This window comes from Pelodiscus sinensis, chromosome 9 (assembly GCF_049634645.1).
Source record: "Pelodiscus sinensis isolate JC-2024 chromosome 9, ASM4963464v1, whole genome shotgun sequence".
Classification (NCBI taxonomy): Eukaryota; Metazoa; Chordata; order Testudines; family Trionychidae; genus Pelodiscus; species Pelodiscus sinensis.
The window spans coordinates 11,718,861-11,738,704 of NC_134719.1; the positions used below are offsets into that span (position 1 = coordinate 11,718,861).

A 19,844-nucleotide genomic window follows, 5' to 3' on the forward strand; every position below is an offset into this window, starting at 1 on the left:
TATCCTCCTGGTGTTCCCTCATAATCCAGCTCCTCTCTTCTTCATTCAAGCAGCCCTCTTTGATGTAGGGTCTCTCTATGCTGCCAAAAACTCCCTCCGTAATTGTGCCAGTGCGTCTTGGAGCCAGTTGAACAGACCCAGGTTTGTGCTATGGAGCAAAAAATAGCTGTTCCCACTGGGGCTCCCTGCTTCTCACAGGGATGACTTGGATATTTTTAGCCTGATAGCACTGAGCTCAAGTCTCTTGACTCCAGCTTTGAGCCTTGCCACCCTGAGGATGGGCGTTTCTATGTTTTATGGTATAGAAATAATGTTTATAGCCCAGAAGATCAGTCTGTCTGTAAATGCCACTGTAGCACCTTCTCTTTCAAGGATCTCCAATCCATTTACTGCCATTAACTAACCCTAACACCATCCTGGGAAGAGTAGGCAAGGATAGGGATCGTTGCTTCACTCACACCTGAAATGCAGCCAGCTCTGGGGTGGAACACGGAAGCTGTGTAATGGCGTGTGGTAATGTTGTCATCTAATGTGCAGCCAGAAGTGAAGACCTTGCTGTAAAATCCTTGCTGTCTCCATAAATTTTGTTGAATAAAATACTGTACTGCACTGCATGTCGACGTATCTTGCTGGCCTACAAAATCTAATGCCTCCTATGGTGAGAGCTGTCTGTAGCTCTGTGAAGAAGTGAATGTAGAACTTCTGATCCTATGAAGTTTTGGAACTTTGCCAAGATGCCATTTCCCTAGAGATGGTAATCCTGCCTTTAATTCTACCTGTGACTTGCAGACATGGCACTATTAAAGGGCCGTACACAGTCCAATAGCTTGGGCCATTATTTGTCCATCAGTAGGTTTGAGACCTATAGAGACAAGATACCTTAATGTCCTCCAGTCTCCTTTACCATTTAAAAAGGTCAGTGAGTTCATTGCAGATCTTCCTTTCCTCTGACTCCCATGGAGCTAACTAGGAGCTACTATCACAGTTGAGGTAGCCAAACCCTTCAGTTTAGGCGCACGGAACTATTGGCCATTACAGGTGGCTGGCTCCACTGACACAGGTACAGTTCTAAACCATCCTTATGGCTCCTAACGGTAGTGGTTGCATCCAGAAGTCATGCACTTTCTGACCCGTCAGACCTCCTAGGCTAATCGTGATGGTGCATTAACAGCTAAAGGACTATCCCTTGCTGAGGAAACTGATAGAGATCACAGAGCTCCCCTGACTCTTGACCCAAACCTCAGTCTAGACCTTACTGGAAGCTTATTTGGGGTGATTGCATTTTCAGCGCACTCCATCCTTTTTTGCCATATCTCTGTACTTCTGATTCTTGTCCCGGTCAGAGCCAGGAAGGGCAGAGGAGAGGTGGTGCCTGTATCTCTAGCCTGTAGAGAGGTGGTGCCTGTATCTCTAGCCAGGAAGCAGAAGGCACAGCATCAGAAATTTCACACCAGCCTGTCCTCGGGAGACAACCTGCCAGCTGCTGTGTCTTAAGAGCTCTGGATGAGCATTCAGTTACCTGTTTGGATGGTTTCCTAAACCAAACCTTGACATCTTGAAGTGTCTCATCAGCACTCTGCAGTGTCTGGAGCAGGCTGCTCAGCAGCGACGCTTAAGTGGTTACAAGCAAAATCAAACTCCTCCCTTCTGCTTGAAAGGGATCTGGAAGAGCAGGTAGTACAATGATGGAGAAGCACAGTGTTAATGACCGGCATCCCAGTCATGGACCTGATGAAAAATCCTTTGGCAAAACTCTTTCCATGTTGCAGTCCCTCAGACAGAGCATTAGCATTCATGTCAGACACTCAACTGGGCTTTTGTTGCTCTGCCTGTATGTAAAATATAGACAAATGACCTCTGGATGACTCAGGCATTGGGAGTAGCTGTGGCCTTTTGGGCAGTAGTTCAAATCTCTCCTGGACTGGTGGTGATAAAAGTTACCACTTTGGGATCCTGATAGGCGGCTTGTGCAAACCAAATTGTGCGTCTTGTTCCATTTCATCCTTGTTCAAGTCACAGCAGAGACAGATCGAGCGGACTGGATGAGAAACAGAACCCTGTTGCTCCTAAAAGTGGGTGCAGCCTCTCTTCATGCTGCTAGCTTTTCAATAGAGGAGCTCTGTCTCGCATGTGGTTAGTTCGACTTCTCTCACCACTTCTCCATTCACTTGAAAATCTGTGATGAAATCACAAAAGGGAATCCAAGGTGGTAGCCCATAGAAGTGAAAATCAAATTAATAAAGGGATACGGTAATTTGTGAGACACTTTAAAAAGGAATGATTGGTGTTCTTGGAGTCTAACCTGTTGCTAATTGTACTAATAGACTTTGCTTTAAACTTAAACACCTGGCAATTTTTCATTTTCTTTCATCAAATAAATCAATTTCATTTTGAAAACCAATTCCTCTGCATTCTGTCTGTGCTCCGAAGACTGAGAAGCCATCATTTTAATGTGCCACCTGTATATCTTGGCAAGAAATGTATGGTCTTTGTTCTGTAAACAGCTGATCAATATTATGCCATGACCAGTATGTCTTAGATATTGCTCCGAGGCTTCTTAAAAAGTTACAGTAACCAAATCAAGCTTCTGTATTAGTGGATGAGGTGCAAGGAAGGGAGAGAAACGAAACCTAGTTGGGGCTAATGGGGCTCTTGGGAGGAATGGGGGCTAATGCCAGTGGTCTGTCCTGCTAAGGCTTTGACTTCCTGACTCCAGTTCTGTCCATTCCAATGCAATCTACAGCAAAAATCAGTGTGAGGAAAATGAAAACTATGTCTAAAAGGGCACAGTATTGGATAAACAGTAAACACTAGGCTAGGTAAGGGGCAATCTGAGCCCACTTTCTGCCATGCAAAGTGGGAATGTTGCGCTGTTTTACCACCTCTTCTTAGTCTCCTCCCACACATCCTCTCTCTTTGGTCTGCCGTAGTCCATTCACTTGATGCATCTTATTATAAACACAAATTGTGAGCTTTCTGGGGCAAGGGTTGTTGTCTGGTTACCCTGTTTATAGAGCTCGTATTGCACTGGGATCCTGATCCCCCGGCGTTCCCGGTGAGAGCAACAGAAATAATCCACAAATCCAACAAAATCAAAGGTTATTCCTAAAATGTGGTGAAGTGAGTTCTGTAGCTGATGTACAATACCCAGAGATGGGACCACATCCCCTTTACCAAACCCTACTTCTCTTTTGTATCAGCCAGATTCAAATAATGCCTCCCTGGCAGCTGCATGGCAAGAACGAAGTCTGGTATGAATATTTTGCAATCTAGAAAGCTAAAGCAGTAGATTAGGGTTAGTTGCTGGCCTAACCTAGTGGTGGCATGAAACTGTAGCATTAACCTGATTGACATCAGTGTTCAGTACCATACCTACTGACTTCTCTTAAACACTGCGTATTTCTGTAATCAGAGAGAACTTTTATGCCAACACCAAGTCAATCTCCAGTGGAACCAAGAAGAGTGGACATTCCCAAAGAGGGGTGATTGACTGTGAGAGCTTTTGCATGTAAAATGTTGCGTTAGCTTGGCCATTCACTGCTCTGGCTTCTAGAAAACACAACATGCAGCTTCTTCTCTCAGACCAGGAGCTCATCTCTGTGAGCAGCTGATTGCCATCAGACTCTCAAGGCAGCTCCCAAAATCTAGGGTGTTCTGTGTCTTGTAGGATCGAGCATCAAGGGATGTGGTTTTTGGCATATACTATGGCATGAGTCCCACCCAGCTGGAATGGAATTTCACTAAAGCTTTACATTACATCCACTTCCATACTTGCAGGTTTGTTGCGGTGATTGCAAAAGGAATCCTAGTGACATCTACTAGATTTTTGCAAATTGTTTATCTTTATTAGAGCCAACTGACATAGCAACACTGAGTTATACAAGAGTGCCCTGACTGTTTTCCAATAATGCCGATTACATGCTGCTGCTTACATGTTGCACCTAAGATGGTTAAAACTGAAACCGATCAAATGGGAATAAAATATTTATCTACTTTTGAATCTTGTTTGGTCAGTTTCCTTGTTTTTCCTATAGAATCGGTCCATCAGTTCCCATGTGTCTTTCACCTGGAGGACCAAAATATTTTGAAAAACAAGAAAATGGGGATTGTAAATGCATCTTTACTAGTTTGGGGGCTTTGTGGCTGATACAGGATCTGAAAGTACATTGAATCCAACTTTTAAAAAACAGAATAGATTTCAAGTTGATTGTGACTTTTAATAGGCTAGTTGCTCAAGAGGGGTGTATGGGAATCAATTGTTCTAAGTGCTGAGTATAGACTTAATTGACTGTTTAGAGCTGAATGAAAAACCTCAGTAAAATACTTACCTGTTTTGCAGTTGGGCAAGTTAGGAGCTATAGTTTTGCGCTGAAATTTTATTTTCACAATTCCTTATTTTTCAGGGCTTACCTATGCAGTGATGCAGTAGCATTAATATTGTTTTTCCATCTAATTTTTAATATATTTTTTTTAAAAGGAGATAGGGGAATTTTCTCAGTTTTATTACCCAAGTCTAGCTGGTGTTGGTCAGTATCACAAATCGATGAATGCAATTCTCTGAACAAGGATTGGTCTGATTTTTCTTTAGGTTGGATGGGAGTGTTTGTGTGAGTGCACATATTTGTATAGCTAGTTTAAAGCTAATATAATGGCAGCTCTGAGTTGCATTTGATATCAGTAGAGGGAGGTATCTGCAGTGCTGCTCCTACTAGTCACCTTGTGAAAGGCGCTTATCCGGGGTAGCGGTGTGTTGCTTTCCAATCTGTGTTTTGTGTCTCTAGCAAAGATTATTGGCATTTTCTGTTGACACTACATTGTATTTTTTTTTCCAGTGTTGGGCAAGTTGTTAACATCAAAGCCAAAGTAAATCGAGCCTTTAACTCTAGCATGGAGGTTGGTATTATGCTTTAATCTGCTACTATGGAGCTTCCTATACTCCAATCTTGCAGCAACTGGGCCTGTCAGTGCTACTGTGTACCCAACTACAGGGGATTCTTCTTTTCCTTAACTCTGATAATTGTAATATATGAATGATCCCTAGAGGGTGATCCTATTCTGCTGTCCAAACATCCCCTGATCTCTCATCTTTGGGGTGCATGTTGGTCTCCTTTTGTTCAGAAGAATGACAGTCTCATCTGAGATGTTGGGCTTTCATTCTGGTGACTAGGGGTATGTTTATACTTGCGCTCTTTCAATAGAGCAATGCAAATGAAGACATTTGGAATCACAAATGAAGCTGGGATTTAAATATCCTATGCTTCATTTGCATATTTGCGCTATTTCGAAATAATAGACGCTGTTAGAACACGGTTATTTTGAGAGAAAACCCTTCTCTCGAAATAACTGGTAAACCTCATATGAGGAATAAGGGATATTTCGAGAGAAGGGTGTTTTCTCGAAATAACTACGTCTTAACAGCGTCTGTTATTTCACAATAGGGCTATTTCAAAATAGCGCCATAACACAAATATGAAAATGAAGCGCGGGATATGTACATCCCAGCTTCATTTGCAATTTTGAATGTCTTCATTTGCGTCCCTCTCTCAAAAGAGGGTGCAAGTGTTGACACCCTAGGGAACTAGCCATGTGATCTGTTTACTAGAAAGCCATGTAATCTGTAATGAAGTGTAACCTGTAATACAGTTCTTGCATTGTTCCCATTAAAGGGAATCAAAATGATCAGTTGATAAACTGGGCCCAAACACTAGGACGGTGTGTAAAGCTAGCATACAAACACAACCTCTTGCTCTCCCAAATAATTCAAATCTTTAGGCCAGGTCTGCATAGACCCAGCAGTTCGGCTTAAGGTATGCAACTCCAGCTACATTGAATACATAGCTGGAGTCTGCTTACCTTAAGCCAAGCTTGGCTGTGTCCCCACAGCGGGTGGCCAATGAGAGTAAATGCTCCTGTCAGTTTCCCTTATTCCTTTCAAGAGCAGGAGTACCGGTTGCCAACAGGGGTACCCTCTGACTTCCATTTAGTGAGTCTTAACTAGACTAGCTAAATCGAACTCCGGAAGATCGATTGCAGCAGCAGTGATTTTCCATGTAGTAAAGACACGCCCTCAGACTTTCTTCTCGTGTGGTGCCACTCAGGTTGTTCAAACCTCCTCTCTATAGAAATAGAAGAAACTTGTTCAGTTTGAGCCCCCTCTATTGCATTCTCTTCAATGCCTTTCTATTGTGATCCCTTCCAGGTTGGCATACAGGTCTGCTATGAAGATCTGAGCAGTGGGAAGCAGTGGAATGTGTGTAAGGCCTATGCTACTTTTGTTGCCCAAGGCAAAGGAACTTGCAAGGTAGGAACAGATCCTGAAGAACTCCAGCCGGTGTAATTTTTACCTGTAGGTTCTTGACATTGACATGTACCTACTTTTGGATCTGATGTAACATGTGCTGGAAAGACATCGGGTGTGTTGAAGGGCACTCGATTAGGCCCATAAAATCAGTTAATAAAAAAAGAGTGAATATTATATTTGACGTGATACCACTAGGGATGTAAAATCCTGTTTGTTTAGTTAACTGATTAAACATGAAGTGGGTGGCGGGAGGGGGGGGCACCCCCGCCCGCAGTGGATTGGCTGGAGCAGCTCCCCTGCCATGGCAGGCCTGTGGGGCTGAAACAGCCCACTGCTCGCCATGGCTGGGGGGGCTCAGCCCTCATTGGTTTAACTGTAACCAGTAAGCATCATCTATTAAAGGTGGTTGTTACTGGTTAACCATTCACATCCCTAGACACCACGGATGGAACTCTTAGGTCTGACACAAAGTAATTCTTAGTTGTATTTCGATAGCATTTTTCATAGTACTTTGGTATATGACAGTGGGCCATTTTGTATTGACTGTGTGAGGGCCCTGATTTAACTGGACTCAGAGGGCTACCACAGCGCCAGTGTGAAATAATAACTTAATCTGTATTGCACGGTTTGTTGAACATTTGTGTTCATAACTGTGTTTTGGTTAGCTGCCTGCCTAACTGGTTCTCTTCTTTGCAGGGACTAGATTTTTCAAAGGGTTGGTAGGTAGCTTTAAAAACATCAAGACATAAATGGCATTCCTTGTCATTTACTGATTTTTAAAAAAAAAAATTTTTTAAGCTGAGTGTTTCTTGTGCTAACCGATTTTTCTCATCAGTCTTGTAAGAGACTCTCAATATCGCATCCCTCCTTTCTGTGCCCCTCCTTTTCCATGTTATGGAAACCAGTCCCATTCCTGGCACTTCCTGTCCCCTTTTTTGCACAACCAAGCCCTGACCTTGCTTTAAGTTAGGATAAGAGAAAGCTGCCTATCAGATTTGGTTGTCTTAGCTCATGAAGAAACAGATGAGCAGTCAAATAGATGCATGTTTCTAAGATATATAGATAGATTAGATGGCTTAACTTAAATTTATTCCAATTTTTTTTTTACATTTTTTATGTTAGAAAAGGGTGATTTGTATTTTTTTTATTTACATAGATTTTTGCTTGCAGTTTATATGTAAAGCTGTATTTGGATGAAAACTCTAATTCAATTAAAACCTCACAAAAATAAAATTTCATTGTACTTATTAAATAAATCTGCATTGAGTATGTTGGATACTTTAAAAAGTTTCAGAACATGTTTTTCATTTAAAATCAATTGTATTAAATAGCTTAGATGAGAAACTGGTCATTGTTGGCAAACTGAACAGATTGTTTCAGTCACCATGTCTAGCATACCTCATCCTTTCACACCAATGTTTTAGTGTTGAAAAGGCAGGAGAGCTTGGGTGTGTGTGTGTGTGTGTGTGTGTGTGTGTGTGTGTTTTTAAACTCTCAGCTAGCTTCTTATCTTTGAACAAACTGGTTGCTGAACTGAATAAACTGAAATAAAGAGACTATTCTTTGTGTACCTGCGGAAGCGGTTGCAGCTGTGCAAATCTAGCTTAGCACCTCTGCAAACTCTGGCTGCAGGTGCTTAGCTGCTGACATCGGCCAGTTCACTGGGCTGAGTTTCTTCAAAACTTGGTAGCAAACCTATACTGCTTTATGGATTTTGTACTTCATTTAAAATAGCTGTATCAATTTATAGCAAATTTAGGGCTTCGCATCAGCTGGGTAGCATTTGAATTGAGGCTGTCGATTCATTATTATATAGGCCTGTTTTTTAATAAACAAGCCTGCATTTAAATTTAAAAAAATAGCACAGAGGGTCCAGATTAAGCTGAGTGGCTGGAGTGATTTTTGTGGAAGAAGCATGACATGGTTGCTGGGGGGCAGGAGAACCGTAATCTATTCATGGCTCTCACAAGCTTCCTTCTAACTGTGGGCAAGTCACTTCCCTTTCTTTCACCTTTTGTGCCAGTTTCCGTCTCTCTAAAATCAGGCAAATACTTGCCTACCTCAGATAAATGGACTTTGTCCACCTGGTGAGAACACCTGGGTTCCATGCACAGCTCTACTTCTGACCTGCTATGTGAGGCCTAGTCACTTCCATTTCTGTGTTTCCGTTTCCCTTTGTCATGTGATCTGTGATAGTCCTTGCCCCAAAGGACTTTAGTTTTTTGTTGCATGTGGCTTGATGTCGGGAGGTCCTGATCTCCACTGAAGTCTGCTAATGTAAAGCAAAGAGTAATTTGTGTTGGTAGAGTGCTTTGTGAGAGAAGGGGCTTTGGATGCAAAGGACTCCTCCTTTGTGAGGCGAATAAAGGGCTTTAGGATTGTTTGGGTAGAAGGCACAAGGAGGGTCTATGTCAGGAATGGGCAACTCTAGGCTAGTGAGTGGGCCACAAGGTTGTCGGAACCAGAGTTGTTGACTCGAGTCCCACGACTTGAACTTGAGTCCGACTTAAGTTGCCTAGGTGACTCGACTTGAGACTCGACTCGGGTTCATTGTTTGTGACTTGAGACTCGACGTGAGACTTTCTAATTTTGTTAAATCGACTTGGTGAAAAAATTGTCCAAAAATGCAGATATTGATGGCTCGTACAAAAGTGACTTGACATTTTTTAAATTGAGACTTGGGACTTGACTCAAAAGTGACTTTAGGGACTCAAGACTTGAGTTGAGACTTGAACTGTAGTGACTTGAGACTTGACTTGCCACTGATCCATGTCCTGTAGAGAAGCAGCACAACCAACAGTTTTCCCCATTCGCACAGAGCATTGGCATTTATCATTGGAAATGGCAGAGTACAAAAGTCCTGCAGATAAAAAGGAACATCCTCGCTCCTTGATGTCCCCTTTAATCATTGAGATGCATCCCCCTGGAACCAGCTTGGAGCCTGGGAAAGAGCCAAACGCTAGCCCTGAGAATCGAGCTGACGTTGACTCTGTTCTCTCCTTGCATGTAGATGAAGCTGAAGCCACTGGCTCCTCAGACCGAGGAGGAGAAGATGGAACACAGCATTGCTGCGGAGCGCCGCCGCATGCGCCTGGCCCACACCGACACCCTCAAAGATCTCCTCACAAGCAGCCCCTTGCAGACTGGTGAGCTGCCCTGCGGCCCCTGCTCCTGATCAAAAACACATGTAGACCCTGTCCCTGGCGCGCTCCTGGCAACCTGGAGCTGATGTCGGAAAACAGTCGCTCATGTCCATGTTCAGAAAAACAATTCCCCAACTTGGTGTCCGGTTACAGAGTGACAATCCTCACAGTGCTGCACTAGCATTAATTATCCCTCACTGTATCCCTGCCAGGTAGGTAAGTAAATACTCTCCCTGTTTTACAGATGGGAGAAATGGAGGCAGACACAGTGACTTTGCCAGGGTCACACAATGAGTTGCTGGCAGAGTGGGAGTTAAGACAGAATTTCCCAGCTCCCAGTCCTGTGCTGTTCTCTAGACTCTGCTTCTAATCTGTATCCTATAAACCTGGCCTCCACTATGAGGTTCTGGCCACTAATGTTCCCTCTAACTTTTTCCATCTGTGCGTGGAATAAAATTTGTTATGTACACCAATGCATGTGAAGATGTGCACCACCAGGAGAAACACATGCTGGCGGCTGTGGGCATGCTGCTAAATAGCAGCGCGGTATTTGAATCTCTGCTAGGTGGCTGCTCATGTGCTCAGCATGTAGGGAGCTTTGCTGGCTACCCAAAATACGCTCCCCGTGATTCGCTGCCTCATACCTAGGATTATTGCTTGTATAAAAGCACCCCTTTTTTGTGCTATCTCGGTGCCGTGTCCCCTGCTCAGGACTGGAACTCGGGGTACTGTTTCTGTCTTTGCCCAAACTTGGACACCAGGCAGTGCTGAACCTCTCTGCCTCTATGGAGACATTTCCTTCACCAAAACTGTGAGGCAATACGTTATCTGCAGGATGCTTTGAGTTCCTCTCGGGGGAAGGTGCTATCTGTGCAAAATGCTTTGGAGAGGTGTGAGGGGGGGTGTCTGCAAAGCCACAGAGACTAGCTGGACCAGATCCCTGCTCTCCGGTGGCATAGGCTTTCATGGATGGAGTTTGCTGAGGAGAAGGCACCCAGTCGCCTTGCATTGCTCCCTAGTGAACGCTGTCCTCCGCTGAGCCGCGACAGGCTCTGCAAGCCTCCTCGGTTGGTCTCACTTGGTTGGCTGGTGACCGGGGTGCAGGTGTAATGGAGGACTGCAGTCAGCGAGGCAGTGGACGGTCCCCTGGGCTGGAAGGGGGCAGCGGCATGGTGGTGGATGAGAGCAGGGTGGGTGGGGATGTGTGGGGGTGTGTGTGTCTTTGTTTTTGTAGCAGGTCATTGAGCGATTGCTTGTGCAATGAACATCCGCTCCGAGAGGTGAAGCCTTTCCATACGCCACTCTGGCCACTCTGATCGATGTGTGTTTCTTTCATGGCAGAGCGTGAGAACGGGGAATGCAACACGGTGGTGCCTGCTGGGAAAACCAGGGTGGAGAGTGTGGAACTGGTGCTACCCCCTCATGCCAATCATCAGGGAAACACCTTCGGAGGCCAGATCATGGCCTGGATGGAAATCGTTGCCACCATAGCAGCAAGGTGCAGTTCTGAGCGTCCCCACCCCAAATCTGGAGATGCATTTGTCGCACTTGCCTGTGCTGGGCCTCTTTTGCTCCTTCATTGCCTATTCCTGTAGCGAGGCCCCACATGACAGTACAGTGGTCAAGGAGGAAGAATACCGAGCAGTTGAAGTGACATGGGGAGGGTGGTGGCCGGTAATAATCTGCCCCAGTCTCGAGGGCTTTGTTCCTCTGTTCCTGCCAAGAAAAATCCCTCTGACCTTTGCTGTGATCAAGACCCCGTGTTTGCTTTTCAGTCACGCCACTGAGCCTACAATAGCCCACCACCAATGTTCCCTGTGAACTGAGTGCTTGTGTGGCCACTCAACAGAGATTCCAGTGCTGCCCAGCTGATTAGCAGAGAGCCCACGGCTAAAGTTTTGTTTCTGCTGGTGGTGCACATTTGCGCCTGCCTCAAAGCACAAAAGACTTTATTCTGCATGTGGATGGGAAAAAAAAGTGTCCATGGAGGGAAAAGATTAGCCCACCACTCCAGCCCCCTGCATGGGCATGGATTTGGCATTGACTAGGAGGGAAAAATGCCACCACTGAGGTGCGCTTTTCCGAGCAACATAACTCTATGGGTCTCCTCTCTGCCTAACAGCCTGAGATGGGGTGGACTCAAACTGCCCTTTCCATGCTGCTGATTCTGCACCCTAGCACTACTCATGGGGAGCCAGCCTGCCCGATGCAGGGATGCCATCTTGGAGGTTGCCTGGTGGGACAAATTCCTGTCACAGTGGCATTACCCTACCAGGCTGTAACGGGTGTCTGGTCCAGCAGATAAGGTTTGAGAGGCAAAGTCTCTGCATCCCATAAGTCTTGCTCCATGCAAGTTGGGATCACACCATCAAAAAAGATCACACAGAATCCTCTTAGCCCCTTGACAGGCTATGTAGGCTCATGTGCATCTCCCCAGAAGGAAGATGCACAACACCCTAAGCCTGACTGTAGCATTGCGTTTCCCCTCTGAGGAGACTCTCCGTGTGTTCAGAAGCAGCTCTCATGCCAAACCAGACAGCGTGTTTGTTCCTGTACAAATACAGAGTTGGGTGCTATGCAACGTTCCCTCTAATCTTTTCTATTCCTGTGCAGATTTTTTTCCATCCATGTGTGGAATACATTTTATGTGTACCACCAGTAGAAAAACCCAGCCCAGTTGTGAGCGCTCTGCTAATCAGGTGGGCAGCATTGGAATCTCTCCTGAGTGGTCGCACGAGCACACAGCTTACCGGGAACACTGGTGCTATGTTGTGACCAGGGCCCAATTTCTAGTGCGTTTCCAGGAACACAATGGTACACGAGTACATCACTCTGCCCCTCTGGTTCCCGGCCTGTAGAAAGGATCCAACAATGATTACCACCGTTGTAAAGAGCCGTGAGAGTGACGGATGAAACGAGCTTTATGAGAACTGGGCCATATTTACTGTCAACCTTGAAGGATGTCCTGCTCTGATGTGTTTTGTCCTAGATAAATGAGCATTTGTCCATTAGATGGTGCTCTGTATGCATTAGTTGTGGGTATTCTGATTCCTGTGTCATGCCATGGGGAGGAAGGTACGGAGGGAGTTAAATGTTATCTCTTTTTTCACCATCTACCATCCTGTGTTCAGCTTTTGGATCTTTTGGAGGCTAACTTTGAGTTCTCAGGTTGACTCGTGCTGAACAAGGAGTCCTCCCTATTGTGATTTTAAAGTGGAATGGGAGCTACACCCCCCGAACAGCTATGCTTGAAGGGCGCCGGTAGCGATTCAGAGCGGATTTCTCTCCCTCCCCCTTCCCCTTCCATTCCCAATTATTTTAATCATAAAAGATCTGTAGAGCTCCTGGCAGACTTGGGTTGGCTGTCACGATCACAGGACTGTCTCTGGCTGTTGCATTCTTGCGTCTCTGCCAAAATAAATGTGGGCCCACATCCCACGCCATCGTTTGGGCGCCTACCAGATGCTAACACTGCAGTGCGGTAGCAGGAGGAAGGTGCACTGTGAAGGACACTGTTCTTTGTATGACTTCTTTTTAAACCAGGCTGCTTTCTCTCTAGCTGTAGTGACGAAGGGGGAGGCAAGGAGCTTGTGTCCCTTGGAGAGGAAGGGGGAGGGGATATAACCAATGATCTGGCTACAGCAACCGGCTTGTAATGCGCTGATCTGCTGGTGGTGGCTTATTGGCAGGGTTTTGCCCTGCCTCATGGGAAATGCAGTGTGGTCCCTGTCATTCCCCGCCGAAGGGGTGCTTCTCTCTGCAAGAGTGACCCTCTGAGCTTGGAGAATGATGAGTCACGAGATGGGGTATCAGGGAAGAGGCTTATGGCTGAGGTGAAAGCTGTGTTCATGGGGGAATACAAACCTCCATGGTCACCTTCCTAAGGGCAGCAGATCAGCCCAAATATTTAAGACTGCCTGTGGGTTGCTGGGGACTGTGGTGCTGGCCCAGCTATCTCCATGACAAAGTATTTGCTTGGAGTGGCTGCATATACCTGTGTCACTTGGCAAGAGTTGGCTTCCTGCCCTGTTGTCAGGGCTCTCTGGTGTGAGTGGGTTCTCTTTCATGCTCAAACACTTGTACAGGTCTGCTGCTCTGTCCAGCATCAGCACGCTGGTTGATATGTTGGTGTGGCTACATCGCTTCCTCATTTTTGAGTGCATTTTGCAAATCAAATCTCTCTCCCATCCCACAGCCGGCTGTGTCATGCCCACCCCACTCTGAAGACCATTGAAATGTTCCATTTCAGGGGACCATCGCAAGTCGGGGACCGCCTCCTGTTAAAATCGATTGTGAACAATGCATTCAAAAACAGGTACTCCTAGGGTTCCGGATTTGAATGGGTTTTGATACAAAAGTTCAACAGAAGCTTGTACTTTTGTTACTTGAAAACGAAACTGTGCAAATTATCCGCTGCTGGATTAACACACACAAAAAATAATTGAACAGGGAGGACTTGTGGGTGTTCAATATCTTTTGTAAAATGAGTTCAATATCTGGTTCTACATGAAGGGATCAGCTGTGTTAACAGATAGGCAGAGCAGTGTTTTCTCCTTGAATTACTGAATACATTACGGTCTGTAAAATCAGGTTGATTCAGACGTTTGGGCTGTAGATTGTTCTGAGAATAAATCTGAATTACTCAAATAGTTGTAAATGGATTCAAATAAAAATAAATTCACGATCGATAAAGCAATAGAAATAAAAGCTAGAAAAGACCTGTTAAATCATCTAGTCTATTGCAGCCAATCACTGCCTATCTTTGTGTACTTTTTATTCTACTTCCAACATAAGTTGGATTTAAGCGTCAGGCAGGAACAAATAGATGTTTTGTGTGTGGGTTTTTAAAATAAAACTCCTTACTTCTCACATGAGAAGCAGTGAATTCCTAAAATTGACTTTTAGGCCCTAGATCTGCTCTCGGACAAAGTACTTGCAACATGCATTAAAACCCCTTGGAGCTGGGTAGGCGTCTGTACTAAAATATGCTTGACATAATAGAGTGATGCATCCCGTCCAGATGACCAGATTTAGTTTAAAAAAAGAAAAGAAAAAAAAAACACTATGGAGGGGAAAATTTCAGATTCCATTGCAAAGATTTCCCTTTTTCTGGTAACATTTCAATTTTATTTGAACACTTAGATCAAGATTTGAAAAGTTGCACACAAGTCAGTCTTTTTCATATTGTATATATTGAGCAGGACTGATCTAGTAGGTCCACTTCAAAGCTCCTGTTTCAAAGCACTGAAAGGTATGGCATACTGGATCCTTTGGCTAGGCAGTTGCCTTGCTTTACACCCCAGACTCCAAGAGATGATATGCTTTCGTTCTTTCTTTCCAGCATGGAGGTTGGTGTTTGTGTCGAGGCCTATCGACAGGAAATGGAAGTTAGTCGAAGACATATCAACAGTGCCTTTATGACCTTTGTTGTCTTAGATCAAGAAGGTCAACCCATTACCCTTCCGATGGTGAAACCAGAAGCTGGGGTAAGAACGGAAACTGTACTCAGGGCCTAGAAAGTGACCTTGCCCACATCTGTGGTCTTACGCAGTGATATAAGAATCTGTGGAATCTTGTTTTGCCCAACCTTGACAATATTTAATTGTATTGCATTTCTCTGAGTCACTGCAAAAGAAATGCAGCTTGATATGATAGAAATCAAATTGTGCGATAGGGTGAATGTAATAGCAGTATGCTGGTGGGCACATCACAAAAGGAGGGCTAGCATGAGCATCTCTGGACCATAGGGTAAATTTTAGTAGGAGGCGCAGCAAAGAAGTTCTCTCCTAATTACTGTGGCAGTATGGTTATCAGTCAACATTTATTCTACATGCATTAGTTGCATGGGATTCAGGACCTTCCATCCCTTCTCCTGGATAAAAGGAGAATTTCAATGATCTGTAATAGCATAGGAACTTAACCTCACGGGCCAAAGATAGATAGACAGACAGACAGACAGGAAGGGTGCCATGGTACCATGCAAATGAGCAGGTCTGACGTGCTATCTATTGCACATGCAGGCTTGCCATTCTCTTCAGCCAGTAAACGGTCCTTGAAATGTTTGAAAAGTCAGTTTTGTAACTAATGCTAAAAATACCCCAGATTTTCCATGTTGGTAGTGTTAAAACTCTGTAGAAGAGAGGATTCCCTTTCTGGAATCTTGCGAGCGTGAGAATTCTGAGAGACCCAGATGTGCGCATTTTGTTTTCTTAAATAGGGAATTTCTTTTGAAAATACTAAAATATTTACTCCTAAGAATTCAGGATAATTTAACTTAGAAACACTTTCCAGGTTTTCAAGTGTTTAAATCTGGAAAAAAATTTTACAGCTCACATCTATCTTAGGACTGTCTTCTTAGGACTAACTGAAGGCAAAGAGGTTTGAAGACTTCAGGCCTGATTCTCAGCACTTACACTTCGAGGGACAGATTTTTAAAAGTATTTGATTTCAATGGGAGTTAGGCACATAGGTGCTATTAAAATCCCATTATCTACATCTCTGGGTACCTACATACCCAGTTGAAAATATGGCTAGAGCTCTGTGTGGATCTGCTCCGCGATCTGAAAACATGGTTTTCATATCAAATACAGGTTTGCAGGGCTTTAAATATGGTCCCATTGCCTGATCTTCTGCTCATTGAAATCAAGAGGAGCTTCATGCACTGGCATTAAACACATATTTCCAGGATTGGGGCATTGGTAAACAACTTGTACAGTGAAGTAAGTTTACCTGTTAGCAAAGCACTAGAAATATATACCAGGCCTGCAACTTTCATGTGCTTTTAAAGAGACACTTTGATTTAGTTCATCAGTTTTTCATCACTGAAGTCCTCTAGGAACATGGGGAATGCTCATGTACTTCTAAAACATTTTTTTTAAAAACATTCTCTTTGTAATTTTCTCTTTGGAAGGGAAAATATCAGTTTCTCCACTTTGTTTGACAAACCGCTTCTCCCCCTTCCTTTCCTGCTTGCTTTATTCTGATGGAATTCAATGCTTCCTGATTTTAATGTGTTTATATCATTCTTTGTTCCATGCATAGCCAAGTCCATTAACGTCTGCAAAACGTTGGCTTTTGAAATTTAATATTCTCCCCCCTCCCCAGAAATTGAAATTAAATGGGGGTGTTTGAATATATGGGGAGGGGGGTTGGAAAACAACTAAACTGGCAGCACTGCACATAACTAGTTGACTGATGGGACGGGGTTGAGGGAATTCAAGGGGATGTAAGAAAATCTCCCGTTGGCTCTGAAGCAGCAGGACTCAAATACCGCGCAGTGCTGAGTCCATGAACTTTTCAGTAACACGTGGTGGATTTATACAAAACATGGAATCTGACTTGTATGTTTGAAAGTTCTTGTGAACTCAGTAGGGTGACTCGAATGTTAATGCAAATGGCAGCAGAACGGAAATGTTCATTATAAATCAATTGGTGCTGTATCTGCACTTTGGAAAACCAGAGGATGCTAATGTGCCTTCAGCCGGAGGCCCGGTCTACTTCTGTAACCAATCTGGTGTGGGGAGGGAGGGACACAGGTGTCCTGGTGACACCAAACGTGACCTGTCCATTTCCTCCCCCAGCTCAAATGTATCCTCTCTGTTAGGCATCCGCTTCTACCACACTGCACAGCAGTGCTGCAGCTGTGTGCTCTGGAAAAAACCCAGATAAACGCTTTTATTCTGACTCCTCAGGTGGTAGAATTCCCAGAGGCATGTGTACAGCGTGGCGCCAGCAGCTTGCCAGGCAATGCATGCTGGGGTGGCCTGCTGTGAGGCAAGCTGGGTGGCAGAATTAGCCAGCCTGGTTGCACAGACACAGTTGGGAGGTTCTATCGATGCTGCAAAAACAACAACAAACCAAGCCCCTGTCTTGGCTGCTGGTGGGGACAAGATACTGAAGACATAGCTTTTCATGTGAAAATGTGAATGTCAAAGGTAAGGGAAATTGGCTCTGTAGTATGTCAACCAGTTAATATCTTTATTCAAGCTCAGGTTGAAGGTCATATTTGTAAATAAATTCTGATCTGATGTGCATTCCCTTTTTGTATTCGCCTGCCCTTCTACATGTGCAAACTGCAGCCCTGGTGAGAGCTAACCAAGAACAAACTTAACAGCCAGTTGTGGACAAGGCCAGGGTTGAGTGTCCATTCACGATCCATGAGTTTCTTGCTGTTGCCAAGTTCAGCAGATACTGGGAGGTTGTTTCTGCAGATGCTTCCTTAATGCAAAGGAATCTCTTTTCCAGTCAATGTATTGATTATTTTTCCAAAACTTTAACCTCACAAATGTGTTTCTGTTTCACAGGATGGAGAGAGACGGCACAGAGAAGCCAGTGCTAGGAAAAAAATTAGATTGGACAGGTGAGTGGAAAAGATCATCCTCTAATGGAGGGGATGTAGTGTTTTAAATAGAACAGGGTGGCTTTTTAAATTCCAGCCCATGTTCTGCTCTGAATGACCACATGCAGGTAACTCTGAAAAGGCTGGGATAATTGGATGTAACTCATGGCTTTCTGTACCATAGAAGCGGTGTGCGTGTCCGGGCGGCGGGTGACTCCATGGCTTGAGTGGGGATGGGGAGGTAAGGCCTTTTCCCCGCCATCAGCCAAGTTACCAGCCCTCTGTGGCACTAATAGCAGGCTAGGGGAGGGGCCTAGGAGACTCTGGTGGGTGGGGACAGGTGAGGCAGTTTGGGAAGGCAATGCCTTCCTTTGCCTATGTTACCTGCGCCTCTGTGTGTGGACAGAGAGGGAGTTGCATTCTGTGACTATGATATTTAGCACTTTTCATCTGAGGATTTCAAAATGCATCTCGAAGGCTGGGGGAGTGTAGCCTTCCAGTGCTCCCAGAGTTGGTTTGGGAAACTGAAGCCAGAGTTCAAGTGGTTTCCTCAAAGCACCACAGCGAGTGTTGGAATCAGGATTAGAATTCAGGCCTTACACACCGTTGCCGTCCTAGCCCAGCCTGTTTGGCGATGAGCTCAGCATGAAGCAGAAAGACGCTCAGAGGAGTTCAGGAAAGGGGGCAGTTGCTCAGAAACAGTAGTGAGGTGCAACAGTCGGCCACCCATCCCAGTGCGAAGGAAAGAGAAAATACTAAGAGGCCAATATGGCTCCATCAGGAACTCTTGAAGGACTTGAAAATCAAAAAGGAATCTATTTAAAAAGAGCAGCAGTAGGCAGGTTGCTGAGGATGAGTACACCGGAATCGCACCAGCGTGGAGTGACACAATCAGCAAGTCCGAGGCACAAAATGAGTTACAGCTTCCTAGTTTCTATGTAGGGACATAGAAGGCAATAAGAAACTGCTATAACTGCTTATAAATTTGAATGATAAAGAATTGAAATTCAGTTATAAATTCATTAGGAAGAAGAGAAAGATGAGGGAAAGGTGTAGGAAAGAAGAGCAGGATCTGGGATGGGGCATGGCTTCAGAGGAGGCAGAGGGTTTGGGTTATGTAGGATGGGAGGGGCTGGGATGAGAGAGTCAGGCTCTGGCTGGGAGACTTACCTGTGTGACTCCCAAACAGCAGGCTGCAGGGACCATGTGCATCTGTGAATAAGAGCCTGAGAGGAGCAGGAGGGGTGATTTGCGTGCCCCCTCTTCTTCAAACAGGCAGCTCCTATTGGCCAGAAACTGGCCAATTGGATTTTGCTGGGGGTGGGTGCAGCATGTGAAGCACCACTCTCCCCTCCCCTGGGTTCACAGCTGTAAAGGGGAAACGGCCCAGCAGCTGATTTTCTGAGCAGGGTGTGGGGCAAGCAGGGAGCCTCCCCACTGTGTCCGAGGGCCGGCTCCAGCAGCTTGGGCTGGATCCAACCCGCCGGCCGTGTTTTGTCCAGCCCTGACCTAGAGGCTAATAGGATAAGAAATTGACACAATGGATATGTCAAACACGAGTAACAGATCATGCCAAACCAACCTTATTTCCTTCTGTGACATGGTTATCAGATGGGGAGGAGGGAAGCGGTAGACATGCCCTACCTAGATTTTTTGTTTTGTTTTTTGTTTTAATAAAGCGAATGTCAGACCCACGTGACATTTCATAAGCAAACGAGGGAAATGCATTCTAGATGAAATGGCTATGATAGCAGTGCACAATTGGCTGAATGACCATACGCAGCGGAATTATCAGTGGGTGGGTGTCAAACTGGATTTTTGTGAGGGGGTCCACAAGCATTCTGTCCTGTCTGGTCCTAGTCAATATTTTCATGAGTGAGTTGGAGAATGGAGTGGAAAGAGTGTTTACAAAAATGTGTGGATTGACCAAGCTGAGAGGGGGTTGCAAGCCCTTGAGAGAACAGGATTAGAATGCAAAACAACCTTGATAAATTGGAGAACTGGGCTGAAATCTAGAAGATGAAATTCAATAAAGACAAGTGCAAAGTGCTTTACTTAGGAA

General features: G+C 44.9%; 1 protein-coding gene across 3 annotated transcripts in view; it reads left to right on the forward strand.

Moving 5' to 3' along the window:
• Positions 1-19,844, forward strand: part of ACOT11 (acyl-CoA thioesterase 11) — a 122,598-nt gene that overhangs the window by 89,016 nt on the left and 13,738 nt on the right. For all 3 annotated transcript variants that reach the window (XM_025189817.2, XM_025189819.2, XM_075936027.1), the window contains 7 exons: positions 4,833-4,893; positions 6,200-6,301; positions 9,312-9,447; positions 10,786-10,942; positions 13,640-13,759; positions 14,786-14,930; positions 17,748-17,803. In XM_025189817.2, the coding sequence (XP_025045602.1) occupies positions 4,833-4,893; positions 6,200-6,301; positions 9,312-9,447; positions 10,786-10,942; positions 13,640-13,759; positions 14,786-14,930; positions 17,748-17,803 (777 nt within the window). The remainder of the gene's footprint in view (positions 1-4,832; positions 4,894-6,199; positions 6,302-9,311; positions 9,448-10,785; positions 10,943-13,639; positions 13,760-14,785; positions 14,931-17,747; positions 17,804-19,844) is intronic.